Source organism: Strix uralensis, chromosome 6 (assembly GCF_047716275.1).
Source record: "Strix uralensis isolate ZFMK-TIS-50842 chromosome 6, bStrUra1, whole genome shotgun sequence".
NCBI lineage: Eukaryota > Metazoa > Chordata > Aves > Strigiformes > Strigidae > Strix > Strix uralensis.
In genome coordinates this window covers 15,631,084-15,654,620 of record NC_133977.1, presented here as the reverse complement: position 1 = coordinate 15,654,620, position 23,537 = coordinate 15,631,084, and the positions used below count along the sequence as shown (strand labels likewise).

Sequence of the window (23,537 nt, the reverse complement as noted above, 5' to 3'; positions counted from 1 at the left end):
GTCAAAGGGACATATATATAAAAACTGTAATTGTGTTTTATAACATTTGTACTCATTTGTCAGGGTTTAAAGTTCTATTTCTGCATCCCACATCACTACTTTTAGAGTGAGTTAATGCTTTAGTGGGAACAACAGAACTATGACCAACCAACAATGATCCTAGTGGCTCCATACAGATGGTCCAGCTGTCTAGAGCATGTATCAGCCATATTTTCCTTCAGATACATGAATGCAGTTTGTGAACAGATCAAGAGACAGGGCTCTGAACCATCACTCAAAGATAAATGGAAATATTTTGATATGGCATAGGAAAAAAAATCACTTTCACTGCTACAGCTCCAACACTCATATTTCCTGTCCAAGTGTTACAAAAGTGAGAAATGCTTTTATACAGAACGCAAGGATACCTTATTCTTGCTCAACATATATATAGTTTTGAAGTCAATATGAATGTCTGTAACAAGGAAATTTTTGCTAGTCTAGAAAAATATTTACAGGCCTGCAAGCAGTTTCTAAATGAGCCTCATGCTGCCAGTTTAAAGGAAGGCAAAAATCCAGGCCAAAGTCAAAAGCTGTTTAATGTCATCCACAGATACTTCAGAAACTTTTAGGAAATAATTGGCCTAATGCCAAGAAACATATATGCAATATTTTGTAGGCTGAAACTTTAAAATAAATGCATAAAACTGTAGTGCTGAAACACTGAATCCACCTCACTGGAACCTTCAAAGGAATTTAAAAGAACTGGAACACAAACTCATATACAGTCATTCCTCAGACCTCTCAGAAAACGTCAAATCTCTCTTTTTACTCTAAAACAAGAAAAAAAAAAGCTAAGGCACAAGAAAAAAAGTTAAGACAGTAGAAAGTCTTCATACTTCCCTCTTTCAATATCTCTCCTTGCTCTTAAGAGACTGAATTTCTAACTTCTCCCCTCTAGACATACCTGTATAGCAAATCCTTTTCCATGAATCAATTTTGTATGGAAGCATACTACACAAATTAACTGAAATAAAGTAAAACTCGTATAAGTTAGATGTTAAGACTAATGAATATACTGAATTCGTTCAAATTATCAACTGTGTTACAGAATAGATATCTCAGTATCCCAAAATAAAATACTGATAATCAAAACAGACTTCTGAGAAAGAAACATATAGACTGTAAACATAAATCTGATGACGTTCATGATTTAGAAAGATCCGTACCTGTTCTTGATACTGAAAGCATAAAAGCTTAAAAAAAAGAAAAGAAAATATTCTGCAGATTTCTAACAGCTGTCACTAAAAGTCAGATTTCCTATCACAAATTCAGTCCTAATGAGAACTGCAACAAGAGAGAGTCTGTCACACACAAAACCAGACAAAACACTCCATCTCCCAACTCCAGTGCTTATATATTAGTGTCCATAGCAACACAGCACTGTTCATTTTATTTATTAAATAAAAAACAGTAAAAATAGTAATAATGAATGGTATACATCAACAACAGGTATTTCGATACATAAGGAAGGAATATTCCCAAACCTATCATGGAAAGAGATCAAAATTGCAATGTGACTGGGAAGAGCAATACCACAAAAACTTCAAGCTAAAATGAAAAGACACAAAGAAAGACTCAGTACAGGTATACAGAAGTAGTTATGGATTGAGGAACTCTCTACTCTTTCTAATCCATATAAGTTTCCTTACAACATTTTCAGGAATTCCTCTCACCCTAATCTGCTCTATTAACAACAGTGTTTTCTTGGTTATATAATCAACACAAATGTAAATAGACTTTTGGTATCAACTTGAATCTCTGTTTGCTTGAAGGCCTTTCAATAGTACAATGACATACATTGAATCATATCATCGAATAGAACAGTTTGGGTTGGAAGGGACCTTAAAGATCATCTAGTTCCAACCCCCCTGCCATAGGCAGGGACACCTTCCACTAGACCAGGCTGCTCAAAGCCCCATCCAACCTGGCCTTGAACACTGCCAGGGAGGGGGCAGCCACAGCTTCTCTGGGCAACCTGTTCCAGTGCCTCACCACCCTCACAGGAAAGAATTTCTTCCTTACATCTAATCTAAACCTGCCCTCTTTCAGTTTAAAACTGTTATCCCTCATCCTATCCCTACACCCCCTGATGCAGAGTCCCTCCCCAGCTTTCCTGTAGCCCCCTTTAAGTACTGGAAGGCCAGTATAAGGTCTCCCTGGAGCCTTCTCTTCTCTGGGCTGAACAACCCCAACTCTCTCAGCCTGTCCTCACAGGGGAGGTGCTCCAGCCCCCTGATCACTTTTGTGGCCTCCTCTGGACCTGCTTGAGCAGGTCCATGTCCTTCTTGTATTGGGGCTACCAGAGCAGGACACAGTACTCTAGGTTGGGGTCTCATGACAGCAGAGTAGAGGAGGGGAATCCCCTCCCTTGACCTGCTGTCCACAATTCTCTTGATGCAGCCCAGGACACGGTTGTCTTTCTGGGCTGTGAGCACACATTGCTGGCTCACAGCAGTTTTCCATCCACTAGTACCCCCAAGTCCTTCTCCACAGGGCTGCTCTCAACCCACTCATGGCCCAGCCTGTCAGGGATTGCCCTGACCCATGTGCAGGACCTTGCCCTTGGCCTTTCTGAACTTCATGAGGTTTGCATGGTTCCACCTCTCCAGCCTGTCCAGGTCCCTCTGGCTGGCACATCCCTTCCCTCCAGAGCGTCAACTGCACCACACAGCTTGGTGTCATCAACAAGCTTGCTGAGGGTGCACTCAATCCCCCTGTCTGTGTCAGCAACAAAAATGTTAAACAGCACCGGTCCCAACACTGACCCCTGAGGAACGTCTCTCATCACCGCTCTCCACTTGGACATCGAGCCATTGAGCTCTTTGAGCGTGACCATCCAGCCAACTCCTTATCCACCAAGTGGTCCATCCGTCAAATTCAAGTCTCTCCAATTTAGAGATAAGGATGTCATGCAAGACAGTGTCAAAAGCTTTGCACAAGTCCAGGCAAATGATGTCAGCTGCTCTTCCCTTATCTACCAGTGCTGTAACCCTGTCATAGAAGGCCACCAAATTTGTCAGGCACAATTTGCCCTTACTGAAGCCATGTTAGGTGTCACCAATCACCTATTTATTTTCAATGTGCCCTTGCATAGCTTCCAGGAAGATCTGCTCCATGATCTTGCCGGGCACAGAGGTGACACTGACTGGCCTGTAGTCCTCTGGGTCTTCCTTTTTTCCTTTATAAAAATGGGGGTTGTTTCCCCTTTTCCAGTCAGTGGGAACTTCACTGGACTGCCACAACTTCTCAAATATGATGGATAGTGGCTTAGCCACTTCATACGCCAATTTCCTCAGGACCCACAGATGCATCTCATCAGGTCCCATGGACTTGGGCACCTTCAGGTTCCTTAGATGATCTCGAACCTGATGTTCTCCCACAGTGGACAGTTCTTCCTTCTCTCAGTCACCACCTTTACCTGTGTGTTTTGGACAGTGTGGCTGGAGCCCTTGCCAATGAAGACTGAAGCAAAAAAGCTGTTGAGTACCTCAGCCTTCTCCATATCCCTCCATTCTCCCTTTCCCTTCCAGAGAGGGCCCACATTTTCCCTAGTCTTCCTTTTACCACCAACATACCTGTAAAAGCTTTTTTTGTAGCCCTTGACATCCCTGACTAGATGGGAATCTTCATCAAGATTTTAGTGAATGTGCTGTCATCATCTCCTGTTTGGACAGCAACAATAGGACTTATTTGGTTTTGAAAACAATGGCTTTGAAAAAACCTGCAATCGGTGTATAATCAGGAGTAACATGACCAGGAGCACACTGATGCGATGCTTTCCTGTCTGCACTGGTTCCCCTGAATGTTCTGTGAACCCTTCATTTTTCAAGCACATGGTTTCTGTTAGCCAGAAAGCCAAAAGATCACCTCAGATCTCTGCAACTTCAAAACAGCCCTGGCAGCTCAGTTCTTCAGAAATAATGGAGACATCTATAGCCAGGATGACACATGACAGGAGCTAGATGCCCAGTTACAAAACATCACATTCAGAATTACAGAGTTAGTCACAGGTTCATAATTCAAACACCTGAGGCATGTACCTGAATTTGCCATTCACTTTATTAATAAAAAGGACATAAGCCTTTCTTTGTAAGGAAAACAAATTTAAAACCCTGATCACCAGTATCCATCTACATGGAGAGATTCTGTCTGATATGATGGAGGGAAAGAGACAAACTATAGCTTGTATCACATACAGCTCCTAACCTTTTTTATACTCTCAACAGAAGATGCTCCAAGAGCACAGTTGTAAAAGCAACAAAAAGAAATCAAATCACATAAGGATCATTTAGTGCATATATACAAAGATAAGTACAGACAGTCCTGAGTTCAGGCTTTGACTGCAGCACCTGCAAGCCAGACCCAGCCCAGCAGATGGGCCAGCACGGCGCTCCCTGGGTTGGGGGTGTGCAACTATCTCTGCCCACAGCCTGCTCTGCACCAGCCTCTGCGGGAGCCACCTAACATCTAACTGACATATATCTCAGCCGTTTTAAATGCTTTGTCTAAAGTAATTCAAGTGTTCTTAGAAACAACTTATCACATTGTTAAAATGTGATACATTTTACATTATGTGTACATAATTTACAAATGTGATACATTACAGCTCCTAAGATTGTGCCAGACTGAAATACCATTAGTGTTTTACCTCCACATAGTGTCCTCTCTGAAGATGCGTTGTATGCTAGATCATAAAGAAAGGAGCCAGAAATCAAAGTTAAGTAATGTACTGGATTTTCAGGATCACCATACTTTCCAGATAAAGAAAAAAATTTTACTGAAAAAGGCTCAAAACGGAACAGTGATTAATGACTGACTCTGAAAAGCCAACATCTTTTAATCGTCTGTCTGGACTTTCAGTCTCCTCTGAGGAGGCTGAGTTCCATCATGCTGAGCTATGGAGGCAACTCAGGTAAGACTGCAAAGCAGCTGGGCTAACAGGGGGCTATTCTAAGTGTATGTCAAACACCAAAAACCTATAGCTTGCTTTTTAAATTGGATCAGTTCCAAAATCAAGGGGATAAAATGTATTGGACAAAACCATGGTATAGGATCAGATTTTTGTCAGCAAGCTTTAAACATTTGAGGCTTATTGAAAATGTCCAATTAAGGAGTAAGATAAAGACATGAAAGGTTTTCCACGATCTAAACACTATTCTGCACAGATGAGCTTAATAGTACTGAACAGCCAATAACAGACCCAATATTTATAAGTGATCTTCTGTTTTGCTCTCAACAGTTCCAGTCCCAAGTCTGCCTCTTACTCTGTCAGTAGTCTGCAGACAAAGACCCTTCTCACCATTACTGTACTGGGGACAGACAAAACCAGTGACAGAGTGGGCATGGGAATTTTTTACTAGTAGCTGGCAGCACCTAGCAGTGCTTTATAACCAAACTTTGCAGCGTTCTTGCTCCTTTTATTCTTCATTCATTTCAACATTGTAAAGAAAACCAGAGTAGAGCCATGCTAAAAATCAAATATGAGGAATGCTATGAGGGTAACATCGCAGGAGAAAGGGAATTACGAGGAGCGATGTTCTCAGCAAGCCCAGCAGCTCCAGCCTGCCCAGGGAGATACAGCTGAGCATTTTGAAGCTAATGCCCTCTGTCAGGAGCTGCAGCAGCGGAGAAGCCTGCGTGCAGCCATTTCTGCCACTCCCACTCACTGCAAGAAGCCTTTAGCATGACATGACAGGGAGAGGGGGATATCAACAAAGCTGATGAGCAAATAAATGTTGTTTGAAAAAGCACAGGGACATAGACAAGTAGAATATTCACAAAACATAAATAGTGTTTTAATTTTGCTTGGTAATGACTACAATGTACAGTTTCTTGGCTAATTCAGTCAGTATATTTTGTTGAGGAGAGTTACCTAATCACATTCACAAGTCTTCAAAGGAGAAATGCTTCCATGGTGTTGTAGTCTTAAGATTTACAGCACCCAGTCTTAAAATTTTTGGGGTGGGTGAAATAGTTATTAGAAGACTATTACTACTACTACATCAGAAAGCCTGTTGATCTAGGACAACCCCAAAAAGCGTACTGATACGTCAATCTGCCTTCCAGAGAACTTCTACCTATTTCTCAAATTATCTGGGTTGTTAAATAGCAGTGTAGGATTTGTTTAGAATAATGTTGATATTGTATACACCTTATACATGCATTATATTGCATATTGCAGCATCTGAATAAAGAAATAAAAAGTATAGCATCCTTGTCTGTTCTTCATCTTGCCTTGAGATGAGGCAAAACAATTCCTTATCTACTACCTTTTTTATTTACAGTCCAATTTTCCACTAATGCATTCTAAAAGAGTCCCACTCTTACGAGCCTTATCTACTTTTGCCTTGTGTCTAAGGCATTCACAATAAAGCTCCAATGTGCATTGTCACAACAGAGATCTGCTAATTATGATGTTGAATATAGCATACAGCAGTATCAAAGTCAGACAATACTCAGAATTCCCAGTAAATGGAAAAAAGATATTTACTATATTTGTATTACCCAAAGATATTTGCAGATCTTTAAACTCTTAGAAGTGCATAAAACATACTAACTATAAGCAAATAATTTCCAGCAGAGATGTAAATTAGTGCCTCAAGAACTGCACATGATACAAGAACTGTGAATCCCCTATTTACAGATAGTAATTGGCTTAAAATGTACATTTTCACTATTATTGAAGGCAGCAAAAGTTACTGATTATATTTCAGAAAACGGATGTTTCCTTTCTTCATTCTAGACCTGAAACTTGAATAAAATATTTGCTGTGTAGTACTAGAAACAGGCAGGACGCTTCAAAGATGACAAACATGCGGATCAGACAATTATATCAAACTAATAAGCTAAAAGTTATGTTCACATCTACTTGAATAATTGAGATCTCCAAGGACTCTAAAGTAAAATATTTTTAGCCCTCAGAAACAAAGAGCAGTTACAGCTCTAGCACTTCACAAACACATTATTGCAATGTCAAGATAAAGATTAAAATCCCACCTTGCATCCAAAAAGGTGTTCCAACAGATTTTTAAAAGCCCTTTGCAAAAGTCCTTATTCACAGACCTCCAGGTCATAATACAGTACTAATTTCTGCTGGCACAGCTCTGCAGTTACCTTGTACAGCTCTCCTATCAAGTATGCTCCAAACAGCAGTTTGACAAAGCAATAGGGAATGTACTCATAAAAAAAGAAGGGTGTTTCTTTGGTAAAAATAATATTTGAAATGTTTCTCCTTTTTCAGATAAATATGTTTGTTCTTATTTTATTTAACACAGTTTTCAGCATTTTGTTTTAAAATTTCTGTTATGCACCAAACCACATTTCCAAACATTTCAATCTCAGTGCAAGTAAAACACTACAATTCCATCTTCCTGATTAAACATTTCTGTAAGAGAAAAAATTTACATGTACAGTTTTCTGTCTAAGTAGGCTTTGCCTTCACAGCTACCATTTCATATTCAAACTCCAATTGCACATCAAAGCTTTACTTTTAAATTCAGTAAAGATGCAAGTGTAATCTCAGGAGACTATGATGTCTTAGAAGTTAAAACATTAAGTGCTGCTACCAACAATCTTTAAGAGATTCTGCTTTTGATACATCCATTTCTAATGAGAATCACTGAACTGATGTTACTCAACAAGCATTACCAGTTATCCTGGGTGACTTGCAAAACCTTCCACTGATTCTACAGAAACTAAGGCTTTCACTTGAATTTCTATATAACCTTCTATAGTAATTGCTTTAATACTTTGTTTGCTCCCTGCAACAACTTTCACTTCTACTTTTTCTCCCCTACATTAATCCACAATACTATCACCTTTCCCTCAGCTGCAGCCACCACAATAAACAGCCTTAATTAGCACACATTTCCAAAATATTACCACTATTTGTATCAATGTGCACCCTGTCACAACCCCCTCCAGTTACATTTCCTGTAACCAAATAAACAGAAAAAACCCCAAATAGTACAAGAATTTCTTTTAAATATGCATTAAATTTCAGACAGAAAGGCAACTGAAGGTTCAAGAAGCTAGCCAAAAGTCAAAAATATTTCATCATTATGTCAGTATCTTGAAGAATTATTCCCAAGAAAAACCCACTTTTTGTTTTTCCCCTCTTATTAGCTGCTCCACATATAATCTCTTTTAACAGAGATACGTATTTAGAAATCTCCATGTGCATTCATCTGTATATCTCCTCCAGCAGTTCAGCATCTTCATTTTCTGCAGTGCCCTAAAATAACTTCCTGGGAGGCACAGTTATCATCCTCTTGCACCAAATACTTAGCTGTCTCAAAGTAAACTGTTTTTTTTTTTAAAGAGATATTAAAGCCCTTAATGTCTTAATATTTTCTCCCCTGCTTTATAATATAGTGAAGATACATTAACAACATGTAACGCATTGTCTCTTCACTGAAGGGAAGATGTGCCTGACTGACTCCCTATCTTCTCAAGGGTACAAGTTTTAATGCTTGTGTGGATCAGTCCCACCTCCATCTTTCAGTGGGAGTTAGATTGGGCCATGTGAACACAGCAACATGAGTCTAACTGCTGCCTTGCAAAAGCAATAGTTAAATGAAAACTGCCTATTACTACCTTAATTAACCTGACCCAGCCACATATGTTAATAATTACTTTTTTTTTTTAATGGTAGCTTTCCTCAAAGTCTCCACAGAATTCTGTGAGCACTTAAAGACAGACTTTTATATACGTAGCAAGAAGGCTGGCAAAGAAAGGCCAGGATGATACACTGGAAAGATAAATCCATCTATCAGTGGTTTAGAATAAAGAAACATCAACTTCCTTTGCTGTGTGAGGCGGTTTCTTTATATCCAAATCTCAGTGCTCTTATTTAACATAAGTTTCTAACTCCTCTAAAAATTGCAGCCACCATTTGTTGCTATGAGGAGAAAACCCTACATCACTTCAACAATAATATGTACCAGTAATGTTCAGCTGTTGCTGCCAGGGATTTTTTCCATATATCATGCAAATACATCACTTGTCATACAAGAATATGATGTTAACAATCAGTTGCTGTAAGATTAATTTATTTGCAGTGCCAGGAATGCAGCCTTGAGGAAAAAATAATTAAAAATGGCTTTGTTGCTTTCATCTTGATGTTATTTTAACATGAAAGTTTCATTACAGTAATATATCTATGACCAATGAGGGAGATCATTTCATTTACCTCTTCAGCTACTTAAATTCTATTTAAATGGCCACTATGAATGATTGTAGAACTAATGAATTTGTCTTCAAAACATTCTCAGAATTTAGGAAGCATTTTGTAGACATAAGAGGCAGATATTTAACAGGTCTCAAAATAAATATTTGACAAAGCCAACAGAGTAAACACACATCTCAAAACATTTACTCAGGAAGCCATAGTTGGCCCTTTTCAGGTCAGGTTAAGGGGTATATACGCATACCGGCTGAAGTTAAGATGGACTTTTGTTTTGTCAGTTTTTTGTGAGAATAGAAGATGGAAGAGTAATTAATCTATCCATGACTGATTTAGCAAAGCTTAAGAAAGTATATTTTTCCCCAAAAGTGCAAGCTTAGATTGAGGATGGGAGGTTGTTTTTGAACTTCTGCATTTCAGTAGCTCCAAACTCCACAGGCAAATCTTCAGATCTGAAATAAACACCATTCTCCAACCTCTACTTCCCCTGGCATCAGGAAACAGCCATCTGAATCTTTGCATTTTTAATACCTCCAGACTGTGGGCTCTAGACTACACCCCATCCTACAGCATTTGCAGAATTCTAGCTGGAGGGACTAACTACCAACAACTACTCAAATCTGCTTGGATTATCTTTAAGATAGAAGAGAAGACTATTATGACTACTCAGATGTATGATTGTTTTAAATTACCAGCTGCACATTAAGAAGCAGTAAGGATTAAATTTAAGGCTTCAAGAACCTGTTTGTCCTTAATCTTATTTTTGATTTTTATAGAAGTTTTGTTACTTACATTTTGTTACTTATATATTATTTTGTTTACTTATATTTATACTTATAATTCTTATATTTATGCCCTGACCAAATATAAACCAAAAAAAACCCTATTCCGTTCTACACAGATATGGTTGAGAGATAAACACTGTTTGACATCCTAAAAGACAATGACATAATAATTAAGTGAAATATTTTAAGAGATTTGCTACATTTTATGACAACAATGATTTGTTATATCCAACATGTGTTAAGGTCTAAATTAGCTACTTTAGACTATTAGTCTTCTTGAATCATTTATAGTCTACCTACATCTTTCAATACATGACTGTGAATTGTCCTACAAAAAACTGGAACCAAAAGATCGTATAAAGTAATTTTTTTATCCCCCATTATTTTTCTGGATGGATTTTGCTCAAGAGCCTAACAGTATTCTGCTGTTTCCTGATAGCTGCAAGGAAACACTTTTAAAAGAACACCTACAATTTTCCTTAATAATGAAGTTTTAAATTGACTAAATTAATCAGTAGTGTTTTCAGATTCTGTTAGTTTTTAAACTATAGCTGAATTTCCACTTGTTATTCCAGGAACTTTTTATTCTGGGTGATTTTACTGGAAATCAGCAGAAAAACATTTACAAATACTTAGTTAACTGTTGGCTGAATTGATCGGGCTTCACATATTAACCATACACTAGTCATACCTGCTTTGAAATTTACAGGATCATAAATACAGCTCTAGGAGGCCACATACCTTACTTTCTGTCATTCAAGAACTATTTAATGTACAACATTTTTAATGCCTTATCAAAAATATAGATGAAATAGTGCTCTTACAGTTCATGGGCTATACTGAAATAACCTTCTGCAGGAGATTTCCCATGTGACTGTGACCTGTTCAATTTAATAATCTAAAATCTATAGTAATATAGATTGCCACAGTCTGTGCAGCTAAGCTTATTAATGTCCTTAAAGCATTCTTTAATAGAAAAGGCTGAAAGAGTGCCCAAGTAAGGTGTCCAGTAGGTAATTCAAAGCTTCCCAACAATTCCATAAAAATTGAACTTTGCTAAAGCAAGAATTCTGTCCTCAATGTCGAGGTGGCAGAACTAAATCTTACAGCACCAAAATGTGTTCTAGAAGCAGTCAAGAGGGCTGGGAAAGGGACTGTGGAGACTCTAGTGCCTGAAACGGGGGTCAGTAACGTTGCAAGGGCCTGTGTGCCACAGCCTTCCTGTTTTTTCACTCTTCCAGCTTCCTGGAACATCCTTTACCTCCACAGTGCTGCAGGTGTATGGGATTTACACTGCCAGGAGCAGTCCCATCTCTGTTGGATGCAGCAGTAGTAGAGCTTTACAAAGAAAACACTGGAGTGGCAAATGAGGCCATCCTTGCTGCTGGAATGGCCAATTTCCATCTCTTAACCTAGTCAAAGCAGACAGACAACTGTGCTAGGCAACCTACTTTGCTTATGCTTATGCCTAAAGCCAAATTTGCGTATTATGAAAATGGAAGGTGACACAATAACACAAAACAGTTTGAGTCAGTAGAAATGTACGCTGCAAGCACTCAATTACAGCTGGGTGAATTAAGGACTGTGTTACAAATTTAATATCCCACCACCACCACTTTGCAAGTCAAGCTAGACCTTTCAGTATTAAAAATTCCACTTAAAAATTACTTGAAGATCTTATCACCCAATAACTGAATTAATTCAGCTTGTAAGTTCTACCCTTGGAGAAGAATGAGTACAAGTTATTTATAGGAACCTTGTCTTCCTATTTTGGGGGGGATAGAAAGGGACAAGGAGTTAACTTTATGCCTTCTTTCCCTCCTGTCTAAATCCCCTGCACAGCACTAACTCGAGTCACATCTGGGGAGCCCAATCAGATGACTATTACCACAGCCAAGTAGAGTCTGTTCTGTATTGCACAGTGCTGAGCTCAGACACTGATTCCAAATGGTGATTCTACTGGTTCTACAAATAGTATTATCAGCCAAAAGGCACCGTGTCTCATCAACTCTCTTTACCCATTTATACCACATGCACTTTCCCAGTAAAAGGTTGCTTTTTTTTTTTAGCATGCCAAGCCCACATTTTGACCGAAATTGCTTACAAAGACTTCATCCTACAGCTACTTGTGAAAGCATCAGTATCTTCACTAACTTAAGAGTTTAATCCAAATAATATCATTCCTAAACACAAACCATTCTTTTTGCATTCTAGAGCTGTAAATACTATCCAATTGAAGACATCTTCATTTCACAAAACACTTTTCATTGATAAAGAACTCCTGACATACAGAAACAGTTGTACCTCCATTTACATACCTGCCTCTATTCAATTTCTCTTTCACAATTCTTATTTAGAAAAGGCTGTCCAAATGTTTAGATAAGGCCACTAACTCAGCTTCTTTACATGTTCTTAATTCTTGGAACACAGCATAACAGTGTGGTCTGATAGTCATGATCTTGCTTCTGTAATAGGAGTTTAAGGGGTCTGATCCCTTGACTTGAATCCATATGCTATATTGATATTATAATAAATAATTTAACAGATAATCTAATCTGAAAGAAAACGACATTGCTCAAAGTATTACTCTTTGAACATTATGCCTAAATTAATCTCTAGCAGAAAAATGCAATAGAAAGAAGTCAGATTTCAAAGCACTGTAAGACTGTTGGAGAGAATCCCAACAGCTTGATATAAAACCAGTTCTACCCCTCAAAGCTATCTGAACACTGACTGAACAGACAGGCCAGACATTTCAAATGTACCATAATCTTAATGAACTTACTGGCCTGTTTTTAACAGAAGTCTGAATCCTTCTGAATATCCCCACGGGCTTCTGAAGTTGAGCATCCAAATACCAAAGCACCCAAGATTAGAGACCATTTTGGAAAATGTAATCTGCACCTGGCAGCTGCCTATAGAAACAATTCTCTTGTAAGCATTTAACTTGTTCTTTGCAGAGCACTGTGGAATATATAAATGTGATAAACTTCATCTGGAAAAACTCGTGTTCTGTTTGCCATTTCTGTTGCATATAAATAGAAAGGTCACAGGTTTTGCATTTTACGCTACCACGTGTATTGGGTCTGTGTGAGATGGAGTTAATTTTCCCCATAGCAGCCCTCATAGTGCTTTGTTTTGTATTGGTAGCTAGAAAGGTGTTGATAATGCACCAGTGTGATGGCTACTGCTGAGCAGTGCTGGCACAGCATCAAGGCTGTCTCTCCAACACTCCCCCCTCACCAGCAGGTGGGGGGGGTGGGGGGAAAGATCTTTGGAGGGGACATAGCCAGGACAGCTGACCCAAACTGACCAAAACTGAGCTGTCTGCTCAGCAATAGAAACTAAGAGAAAGGGGGTGGGGCATTCGTTATTATAACATTTGTCTTTCAGAGCAACCTCTACGTGTACTGAAGACCTAATTCCCAGAAAGTGGCTGGACATCACCTGCTGATCAGAAGTAGAGAATAAATCTTTTATTTTCCTTTGCTTCTGCGTGTGGCCTTTCATTTTTTTATTCAACTGCCTCTATCTTGATCCATGAGTTTTTTGCCATCTTATTTTCTTTCCCACCCCCATCCTGCTGAGGAGGGGAATGACAGAGCAGCTTGGTGGGCACCTGGCATCCTGCCACGGTCAACCCACCACATCATGAAAGAAGGGTCTTGCTCTAAATTACTTAAACCATGAAATGACAAGAGATGGAAACATCTGACTTACTGTAAGGTGTTGTATCAGTAGGGTCAGGAGGTGGAAAATTTTCTGTGAAGTTGACATTACACAAGTCTGTACTACAGCAGCAGAAGCGGTATGTTCCATTCTGAATCAAGGAAGGGGTGGTTGTAACTATACACTCCTCAAAATGACACTCTTGTGGGTCTCCTATATGAGACCAGCAACCTGTAAAAAGAGGTGAATTAAAAAATTCTTTTTAAAGGAGGCATAAAATTAATTATATTGCATGGACAATTAAACACACCTATTAAAATCCATACATAACCTAAATAAATGTTACAGAGTGGCGTGAAAACAGTTATCACAATTTGCTTGTCTGACTCCACTACCACTTTTTAAACCAAAAACTGAAAAATGTCTTCCAGAATTTACCACAGACAAGGAGAAGAAATAGGGGCAGCAATGAAGACCAACATCAGAGGTGTCCAGCTGTTAAACTCAGTAAGACAAAACCTGAATTCTTGAGCCTTCTATGCAGAAGTATGCCATTCCCCATTTCTCTGATACCACAGACAATATTACCACCCTCTGGCCCACAGTCTAGATGAAAGTGGGACCTAGTCCCCTCCTTAGACCTAGGCCATAAGACTGCATCTATGGCTTGGTGCTTTCTACACAATTTCTAAAAATTTTGTCCTTCCTCACTGTCAAGATCACTGGGCTCTTCTACAGGATCACAACTTATTTCTTGGCTAACGCAGGCCCCTTCTCCCTGCAGCAACTGTTCCTTCCCAAGTATGGTTGACTGCAGTGAAACAACATTTAGGAACAAATGCCTGGGAGAGAAAGAGGCAGTATGGGGGCAGAGGTGAGCAGTCAGACTCCTCCTTTCAGCAGATTACCAGATCAAACATGAAACAATAACATTGAGTACAACTGCACAGGATGTTTGTAAATACCAGTTTTCATTCAGCCCTATACTACATCTACTTGTGTCCAAGTAACCAAGTGCAGAGTCCCTGAGAATGGTAATCAAACCACATCTCCATCAACTGCAAGACCCTTCACGCCTCCCTACCATCACTCTCCCTGTAGAATAGCAGCAAATTGACAGTTAGTGACAGTTTTGTGCTACAGCTGCAATTTCCTTTGTAAACATCCAATCAATATGAATACACATTTTTACTTAATGAGACACTTACTTTAAATTTATCATTACATCAATAGATGTAGAAACATAAAATCACGGAATGGTTTGGGTTGGAAGGGACCTTAAAGATCATCTAGTTCCACCACCCCTGCCATGGGCGGGGACACTTTCCAGTATACTAGGTTGCTCAAAGTCCCATCCAAGCTGGCCTATATACTGAGACATATTCAAGAAAGTCATCTTCCTCTGGACATCCTAAGTAACAAACAATTTGAGTGCTTTTTCCTTCAGCTGTGCATATATCTCTTTGATCTCTTGTAAAAGTCATTTATTTCAAACAAACCTTCTGTTCATATTTAAAATTACTAAATGGGAAGTTTAAAATTATGCATTTGTACAACACAAACAAAAGGCCTAGTTTTGCAGCTGTGCATCTTTGTATTGGCTGCCTAGATCACAAAAAAAGTGAAAAGAGTAGCAAAACTGCCGCACTTACACTGAAACGTTACGTACCTTGTTTTACAAGATGTATGTCTCCTTCTCGTGTTTTTTCCCAAAGTCCATAGCAGGTACTACCTTTCATGCACAAAATTGTGCCATTCTCCTGGGAGATTCGGCTCTCACTGATTCCATGGTCCTGCTGATATGGGTCCTTAAATGCACACAGCCGCTCCTCACTCTGGGCAGCTTTAGACAAAGAAAGAAAAATAATTTTTGTCAGTGATTTTATGCATAAAATATTAACTTTAATAAAAGGATGATTAACCTACATTCAAAATCATCCTGAATTATACTTATCCATTATTTAAACTGTACTCCAACAGTCAGAAATAAAAATGAGGTCTATCCCAAAGTTACTTTCATAAAGAGGACAAAAAAACCTCAGCAGATATTTCAAAATGAATGTGCAAATGTTTGAAGTTCACAGGTGCAGAATAAAAATTTCACTGCATAGTCTGCATCATCTGCATCATTTGTCCTCAAGCATAAGTTATGCAACTGTTAGCTGGTTTCTTCAGTACCTGGATGCATTTCTTTACTGTTTCCAGATCCTAAACCAAGATTATCTTTTCCAGACTGCCATCCAAGCCAGTGCCTACCTAATTCAGAGGGTGTTTTCCACTCTCTTTTTTTTTGATCTATCTCTTTTCTACGTGCTATCCAGCCATGACATTGACATTTACTTCTTTTTGCTCAGCGACCAATCAGTTTGGGCTCTTTCACACAACTTCATTAATGACAGCCAACAGAAATACTAATGGCACAGTAAAACCCATATGATTGACCAGCAGTTCTGGGAAACACTGCCTGTAAACAGGAGCAACACCGCGTGTGAAGTCTCTCTGTGGAATGGCCAGCAGGAACACTATAAAACATACATAGTGAGAGCAAAAATAAATACCCGTGATCACCTGAAAAATCTATGGGGTTTTTTGTTAAAACAAAACCAAAACCAAAACCACCCACAAAAAGCATACTTATTTTTACAAGAATATTTAATCAACGAACTTCAAAAATTTAGCATCTCAAGAACTCATATGTTTTACCCATATGATTACTGCTTTTTTGTTTATATCACCTCAATGAAAGGACTAAACCATGCTGATATGCCGCTGTCATCTTTTCTTGAGGAAAAGTAAACACATTCATACAATAAATTCTTCAGAAAGGCATTAAGTCCAAGATAAATAAATCCTACATTTGTAGTAAATATGATATTTAGAATATTTTCATTCATCACTTGAATGATTTTATAAAATGCATGGAAAGCTAGATGTGCAATTAACGGTACTTAAGTATTATTCAGTAGTACAGCTCAGCAAACATCCAATCACAGTAAGAACTTGTACTATGTACCTCAACAACTAGATTTCATCCAGTTCTTTAACTCCCATGAAAGCACTGGTAGCAGACAGATGGAAGGTGGAATAGATTGGTATTTTCAGAAAACAGATTTTGAACTTTAAGTAAAATCACAGCATATGTAATCGTAAATCATTAAAGGTACTTTATATGTATAAAATGTCTACTCACTGAGGATTTGTTTATTTGATCATTCTGCAGCACTGGCCCCAAAGAAGCCATGTTTCACCAAGGCAGACTTACTGCAAAAATGCTGCTTCATTGTGTCACCAGTACAGATGATTGGGTAATAGAAAGACAAACCAAGAGACTCAGATATGTGTCTCACTTCTATGGCTGTTACTATTCATTGAAAGTCAAAATTCATGAATCTCTTACACTAAGACAACCATAAATAGCTGCACCATCCAGAAAAGCAATCTGTCAGTGACTCCCAGTTTATTCTGTGGCAGCAGAGTTAAAATAGCACAACTTAGCTTATTTTTTAGTGGCCTGGTAGGGCGTCTATGATAAGTTGAGCTGTGTGGCGGTAAAAGTCTCAGCTGAGGAGACAGGAACTTCTTAAGCCACTGTAATTCAATCACTTGCAGCTCCGTGCACTCCAATAACCTGGCTGGCAGTCAATGCTACTCACCCACCTCTCTGTACACTGATCTGTGTACAATTAACATTTTATATCTGGAACTAGGGTTTTAAAGTGATAAATACATTTATTATAAAGCAGTAGCTTGATACTCAGAAACTCAGTTACCTGAATTTCACATCTTATTTTTATTCTTTCCAAATGAGTAGTTAGTCGAGTTACTGAGGGCTAAAAGGTCACACATTAACAGCTAGCATATGCTGCTGCAAACAGTACTTGCCAGTCGCACGTAGTAGTTTTATTCTCAGGAACAGCTGAGTATGCCAGGCGTGAAGCATCTGTCCTGCATTCTCTGCTCCATGACATGGGACTGCCCAAGAAACAATGTATGAAAGGACAGTACTCCACTGCCATAAGAGAACTGGAGCTAACTAACTTTTTGAAAATCAAAAGAGGGAAAAATGATCATGGAACTATAATTTTCAAGAGAGAATGGGACAGAATTATATGTCCTTGCGAAACACAATACATCTGCTCCTAGGGACACTATGAAGGTTTTAAAATCAGTTGTGTGTGATAGCTGAGTGGGAGTAAGGTCATCTGAGATGTTGGTTGTTTACAGAATGCTCAAATGACTGCAAGATAAGCCCTTTCATAATTTGTCTTTATTACGAAAAATAGAAAGAACAGAATTTATAAAACAGCCACACAGATTTGGTTTAATTATCAAAAACCTCTGGTTAAAAAAAAAAAAAAAGTCATTCTAAGAAAGTCCACTTTCATAATACCTCAATAGGTTTAAAAAAAAAAAAAAATCTTTTAACCTCTGAACTAATGGAAGAAAAAGAAAAACACCCTTTTGTTTTTGTCTTCTACTCAGAAATACAGTTACATGTATCATATGTCTGTACTCCAGAGACATAAACAGCTTTAATTGCCTAGTTTTCTGGTCTCTTCACTTCCTATAAATCTCTTAAGATGAAGCTTGAGAGGCAAGAACATGCAGAACATACTTGAAAAAAGAAAAGTTGTTAACTTTTAACATGTTAACATCATGTTAGATGCTGTCCAACCATACACTACAGAAAATAACAGTTGCTACCAAAGGCTTTTCTGATTTAAAAAATGTATTGCCCTATAAGAATACCTGCAGAGGGTAGGAAGGGGCAAGCATGAGAAAGTACAACATCCACTGCCAGCAATCTGTCTATCAGTTTTCTAGCAAACTAATAAAAATGCAAGTTAACTTGCCACAATTTAATGTCAGATGATCTCAGTGGGAAACTTTTCCAACAAAAAGTAAAGGTTACCCACCCAACAACTAGAGTTTTCATGCTGATCACTGCACATTCCTGCTTCGATTATAACTTAGAGTAGTACAACCCCTGTGGGAGCAGTACCCACTGCAATACTCTGCTGACCCCTGCCCCTTCCCTGATGGCATGGAACATCTGGAGAATAGGGGACACATAACAAAAGCTACTTTATTTTTCTCTGTGGCCTCTGTAGGTTCATTGTTGAAGCTGTAATGCCGAAGAAAATTGGGTAGGGCATTCAGATGTTCAGAAATCATCTTGAAGAACAACAGAATAGATGAGCTGCTTCAATTCCTTTGCATGATTTCAGCACATGCAGGCTCTGGGAATTTGGCAGAAAGGTTTCCTTCTTCCAGGTAGTGGAAACTAGTCAGTTCTAAAAACTTTCAGTACTGGAAGACTTCTAAGTTAGGCCTTGAAAGCAAACTGCAGCCTAGCTGAGTACATCTTAAACCTTCCCTGGAAGAAATAGAGATACTACTACAAAAACACACAGAAGTGCTGGGCTACCTCTTCTAAGCTTTACCTATTTCAACAGAAATCTTACCTTTCAAGATAAAATACCGTTGTTCATTTGGATTTACATGTGTTCCTCATGGATGACCTTTTATGTCAGTTTTCAGTCATCATGGGAGCCACCAGCTATGCATGGTGCATTCAGAGCTGAAACACATCTACTCGTCCCTTGGGAGCCCTGCACCTGCAATATACAGGGCAGCCACCAACTCTCTCCACAGCAGCTTAGCTAGAAACAATTCCAGAGCTGCTTCTTCCAAAACTCCATCCTTGGAGATATGCAAAAGTCATCTGGACATGGTCCTGGACAACCAGCTCTAGGTGACCCTTTAGCACAGAGGGTTGGACAAGATGACCTCCTGAGGTCCCTTCCAACCTCAACTGTTCTGTGATTTTCACAGGACAGAGGTCTCAAGGTACTCAGTGCGCAGGAACCAGACAGAAAAACAATATTCCTCAGCTGAGCTACCTGCTATTTTTTGTCTCCAAAGCAGGCAAAATGGTAGGATTAAGACTAGAAATACTGGATTCTCTTGTTTGTCTTCAAATAGATCCAAACACAAGGAAATACCTAAATGTTAGGATCTTTATTAAACAAGAGCAATTAAAACAACTTATCCTATGAAGACTGCGGCTCTTGAACTGATCCCATTTGATATATCCAGTTCATTTGTTACCTATGTCATAAAAATGAAGGGCAAAGCCCCTGCAAGCAGATGCTCCTCTCGTTACAGATTTCACTGACACAAGACGCACCAGCAATGTATCCTCAAATCGGCAAAATTCAGAAGCTGTTTACAGATCAAGCTATACGTTATAATTGCCCAGACATGAAGAGTCACAGCATACAAAGAAAACCAAGACCTAACACCAAAGTAAGTGGCAGCACAGGTTTCACAGGACATCTGCTGCATCATCTGAAGTCATCTTTCGGAGCCCTGCCCTTACTAAAAGGAATCATGTTGCTTCAATTCTTTTACAGGCCCTTCCAAGCCATCCATCTCATTAGTCCTGCACAAGTTAAGCATCACAAAGATAAATGCAGTAAAATCATTAAAATTAATTTGGATTGCAGTTTCTCTATAAATGTATAAGTCTATAATAACTCTTTCATCATTAGGTCTAAAGCACAACAAACAGAAAAAACTGCCAAAAATGCATGTATTCCCCAAAGGTTATAAATCTACCGAATCAAAAGAGCAACTTCTGGTTTTGGTGGGGGGGTGGGGGGCAGCTCTGGAGAACTCACTGTACTTACTCAATTATTGGATTAAATCGGGAAATGACAAAAAAAAAATAAGAAATACGGAAATTATGACTAGGAGAAAGTCACATTAAAGTCTACCTCCAGAACTGGAAATCATCTATTTATTATTTCTTTCACAATATATAAGAAGTAAGAGAAGGACTTTTGGTACTTTCATTCTCTTTATATGGTAAATTTCATAGTAAACTATATTTGTTCATCACATAGAACTCATTATACATTCAGGTCTTTTCTATTTCACCTTTAATGCAGGACTATGAGACAGATTTTGAAACAAACAAATGGCAATTGAATGCTTACATGTCATATGCCACTAAGAAATGTGCTACAACAGACAACCGCAGCAACAGATAGGCTGACATTGAAAAGGACGAAAAGTAAAAACTGAACAACAAATCGTGAAGGATTTATAATGAAATGCTTACTTTCAATTCATCTTGAACTTGTGTACTAAACAAACTATGTCAAAATGATTCAATAAAAACAGTAAAATGAACTCAAACTTCCGTTCTCTCATGCAGCAGAGATTTCCAACAAAGACAAGAAGGAAAGGCACCATTCCCAGAAGTCCTACCAAGGGAAAAACCAGCAAGAGTGGGGCAAGCTCTCCACTTCCCTATCATAAACCAGAAAAAAACCAAAATGAGTTCTGTTGCATTCCAGCCCATTTTACACCTACATTTATATAAAAATAGACTTTACTGTCCAGTTTCACAAACATGCTTAAAATATGAGTGGCATTACAATTGAGTATGGGTGCTTCAAGAAGTAATCCAAGAAACATTAAATGTTCTTAGCTTTCCTGCTTGGCTGCCATTACTGGTGCGTTTGATGACCACACGCGCATTAGCAGACTTAACTTGAAGCAGATTGAGAAAGTTGATTGTCGTGTTCCAAAGGGAGAATAGGGAAACAGACTACATTAAATTACTTTCCTGAAATCATAAAGGAACTGGGAATTGCCCATAGTTTCCCAAGTCCATCCTGTGGCTCACTCTTACTGCCAGTGCTCTGCAGGGCATGGAGTTCAATCCCCATGCCACTGTACAGCCTCAAGGGCTTCAGGAATTTCCTTTTGGCATATGGCTCAGTTTTTGATACAATTAGAGTCTTAGCATTTATCAGTTCTACCATCAATAAAAAAAAGCTGAAAAAAAGCAAGCTGTTATAGGAAAAATACTATATTGACGTCCCTCTAACTATACTGCTATTTCCAGCTGCTCAGGAACAGAGAAGTGATTCACACAAATATGTGAATTCTGGATGTTTGTAGTGGTTTGCTACAAAAACCCTGAGATATGTTTACTATTTGAATATCTGTCTTCATGCCCCACTAAAGATATTTCTGGACAGCAAAGATCAAAAGAAAATTACGAGTGCATCTACTGTCTGTGTCAGAAATCCTGTGTGCTATGAATACACAATTCATCCATACTAGGATGAGTTTAAACGAATTAATATTTATTTATTTTGTTGCTTTTACTGTTATTGCTTCTAATATACTAATACTTTCATGATCATTTTGTGTTCTAGGAAAACATAATTAATGAAAACAATTACAACAGAAATACCAGAAGTTACAGGAACCCAACTGCAAATCCTTAGAACGTGAGTCATGTTCTCATTAATAGCATAGGAAGTCAGTTCCATTACGACTTAATCGACACTTCCTGACCTTACATCTATTCAATGAAGTACATGGAATTTGCATCAAGTGCAAAGGGAGGGGGAAAGGAAGGAAAAAGGACTCAAATGTTAGTCAAATGCTACAAAGAATTGTTCTACTCCATGTTCTAATTGCAAGGATTAAAAATAAATAAGCAGTTGCCGCTTTACGATTAATGCCAGGCAATACATTTTGTGATGCAACAGTCACAACTAAGAATCCGAGATAACAGTCAGAAGACTAATTTGCATGTAACCTACAAGAATAGACTTGCTAGCACCACAGACCGCATACATGGGTACCATGTTGGTAATTATGTCCAACCGCCTTCATGACCACATAGGTGAAGGCCTGAAAAAAGACAAAAAATGAAAAACGTTTCTGAGCATTTGTTTGCCTGTAATGGGATTTCTTTAAACACAGGCCACCATACATTCAACCGGGAACCTCATTAAGCTGCAACAGATTTTTTTAAAAGATCGAGGTTTTTTTTCTGTAACTTGTCCTTTGAATTAGTGAGATTTTCATCAGAACAGCCATAGACACAAAACCTGTTTTCTTTTGGCCCTGTCAGCTCTCTAGGGAGTTCTTTTATTTACACAATACAGGGAAACATCATCGCCCTTGAGGCAGGGTTATGAGATAGCACGTGCCTTCATAATGCAAACTATTAAAAGGAAGGCGATTAAAGTAATGTACATCAGGAGGCTCCTTTGGGTAAATCCTTTCAACTACTGATAGCTGAATTCTGGCATGATGTACAGAGAAACGGAATCTTGAAGAAATCATCACTTAGCAAGCACCCTACTGCCATTTTTTTCATCTTTTTCTCCTCAGAGGTTTTAATTACAAATATTTCTAAATGTGTATACACTTATATAAAAATATATCACAAGCAGACGTCTTTTGAAAGAAGTCATTCTTCTACAGACAGACCATCCTTAATACTAACTTAAGAGTGGGAGGAAAAAAGCTAAAGTGATGGTAATCTTCCATATATTTACACTTCCAGTACTCTGCTTTGTAATGTGTTTGACCAACTGCACAGCAGAGATCTGCACTGACTGGTCAGGAAGAGAAATAAATTGACTGCTTAAGGATTAGGCATGAGAGCATGAAGGTCTAAACCAACCAGAAATGGCCCGGGGACTTTTTGAGCAAGAGGTCAGGAGCAACACAGTGCAACACACAGCCAGGGAGCGCTTGGTTGGGCAGACAGCACAACCTATTGCTTTACAGCAAACTTCTATGCTGGAAGTTCTCTAGGTGGGCTCCACAAGTGCAACTGCTATGCTAATATTTTAAAGACATGACTAAGAAAGAATGGAAATAGAAAAGTACAAAAGAATATAGTAGGAACTTCCAGAAGGGAAGTAGAAAAGTAAAGAAAAATGCTTCAGAAACTTACATCTATGATCATAAGCTTTCCTCTTCTTCTAACAAAAAGAGAGGAAATAAACATCACAATTATTAAAGCTCCCCCTATATTT

At 38.6% G+C, this 23,537-nt stretch overlaps 1 protein-coding gene across 12 annotated transcripts in view; it reads right to left on the bottom strand.

The window, feature by feature from the left end:
• Positions 1-23,537, bottom strand: part of BMPR2 (bone morphogenetic protein receptor type 2) — a 114,846-nt gene that overhangs the window by 42,344 nt on the left and 48,965 nt on the right. For 11 of the 12 annotated variants that reach the window (XR_012629434.1, XR_012629435.1, XR_012629437.1 and 8 more), the window contains exons 2-3: positions 15,350-15,523; positions 13,732-13,911 (exon numbers count right to left, since the gene is read on the bottom strand). Coding sequence is in view for 2 of the 12 variants with exons in the window: in XM_074872913.1 (XP_074729014.1) it covers positions 13,732-13,911; positions 15,350-15,523 (354 nt within the window). In the remaining 10 variants the exon portion in view is untranslated. Of the gene's footprint in view, positions 1-946; positions 963-13,731; positions 13,912-15,349; positions 15,524-23,537 lie in introns of those variants that run through there. The other variant, XM_074872914.1, reaches the window with a different exon arrangement.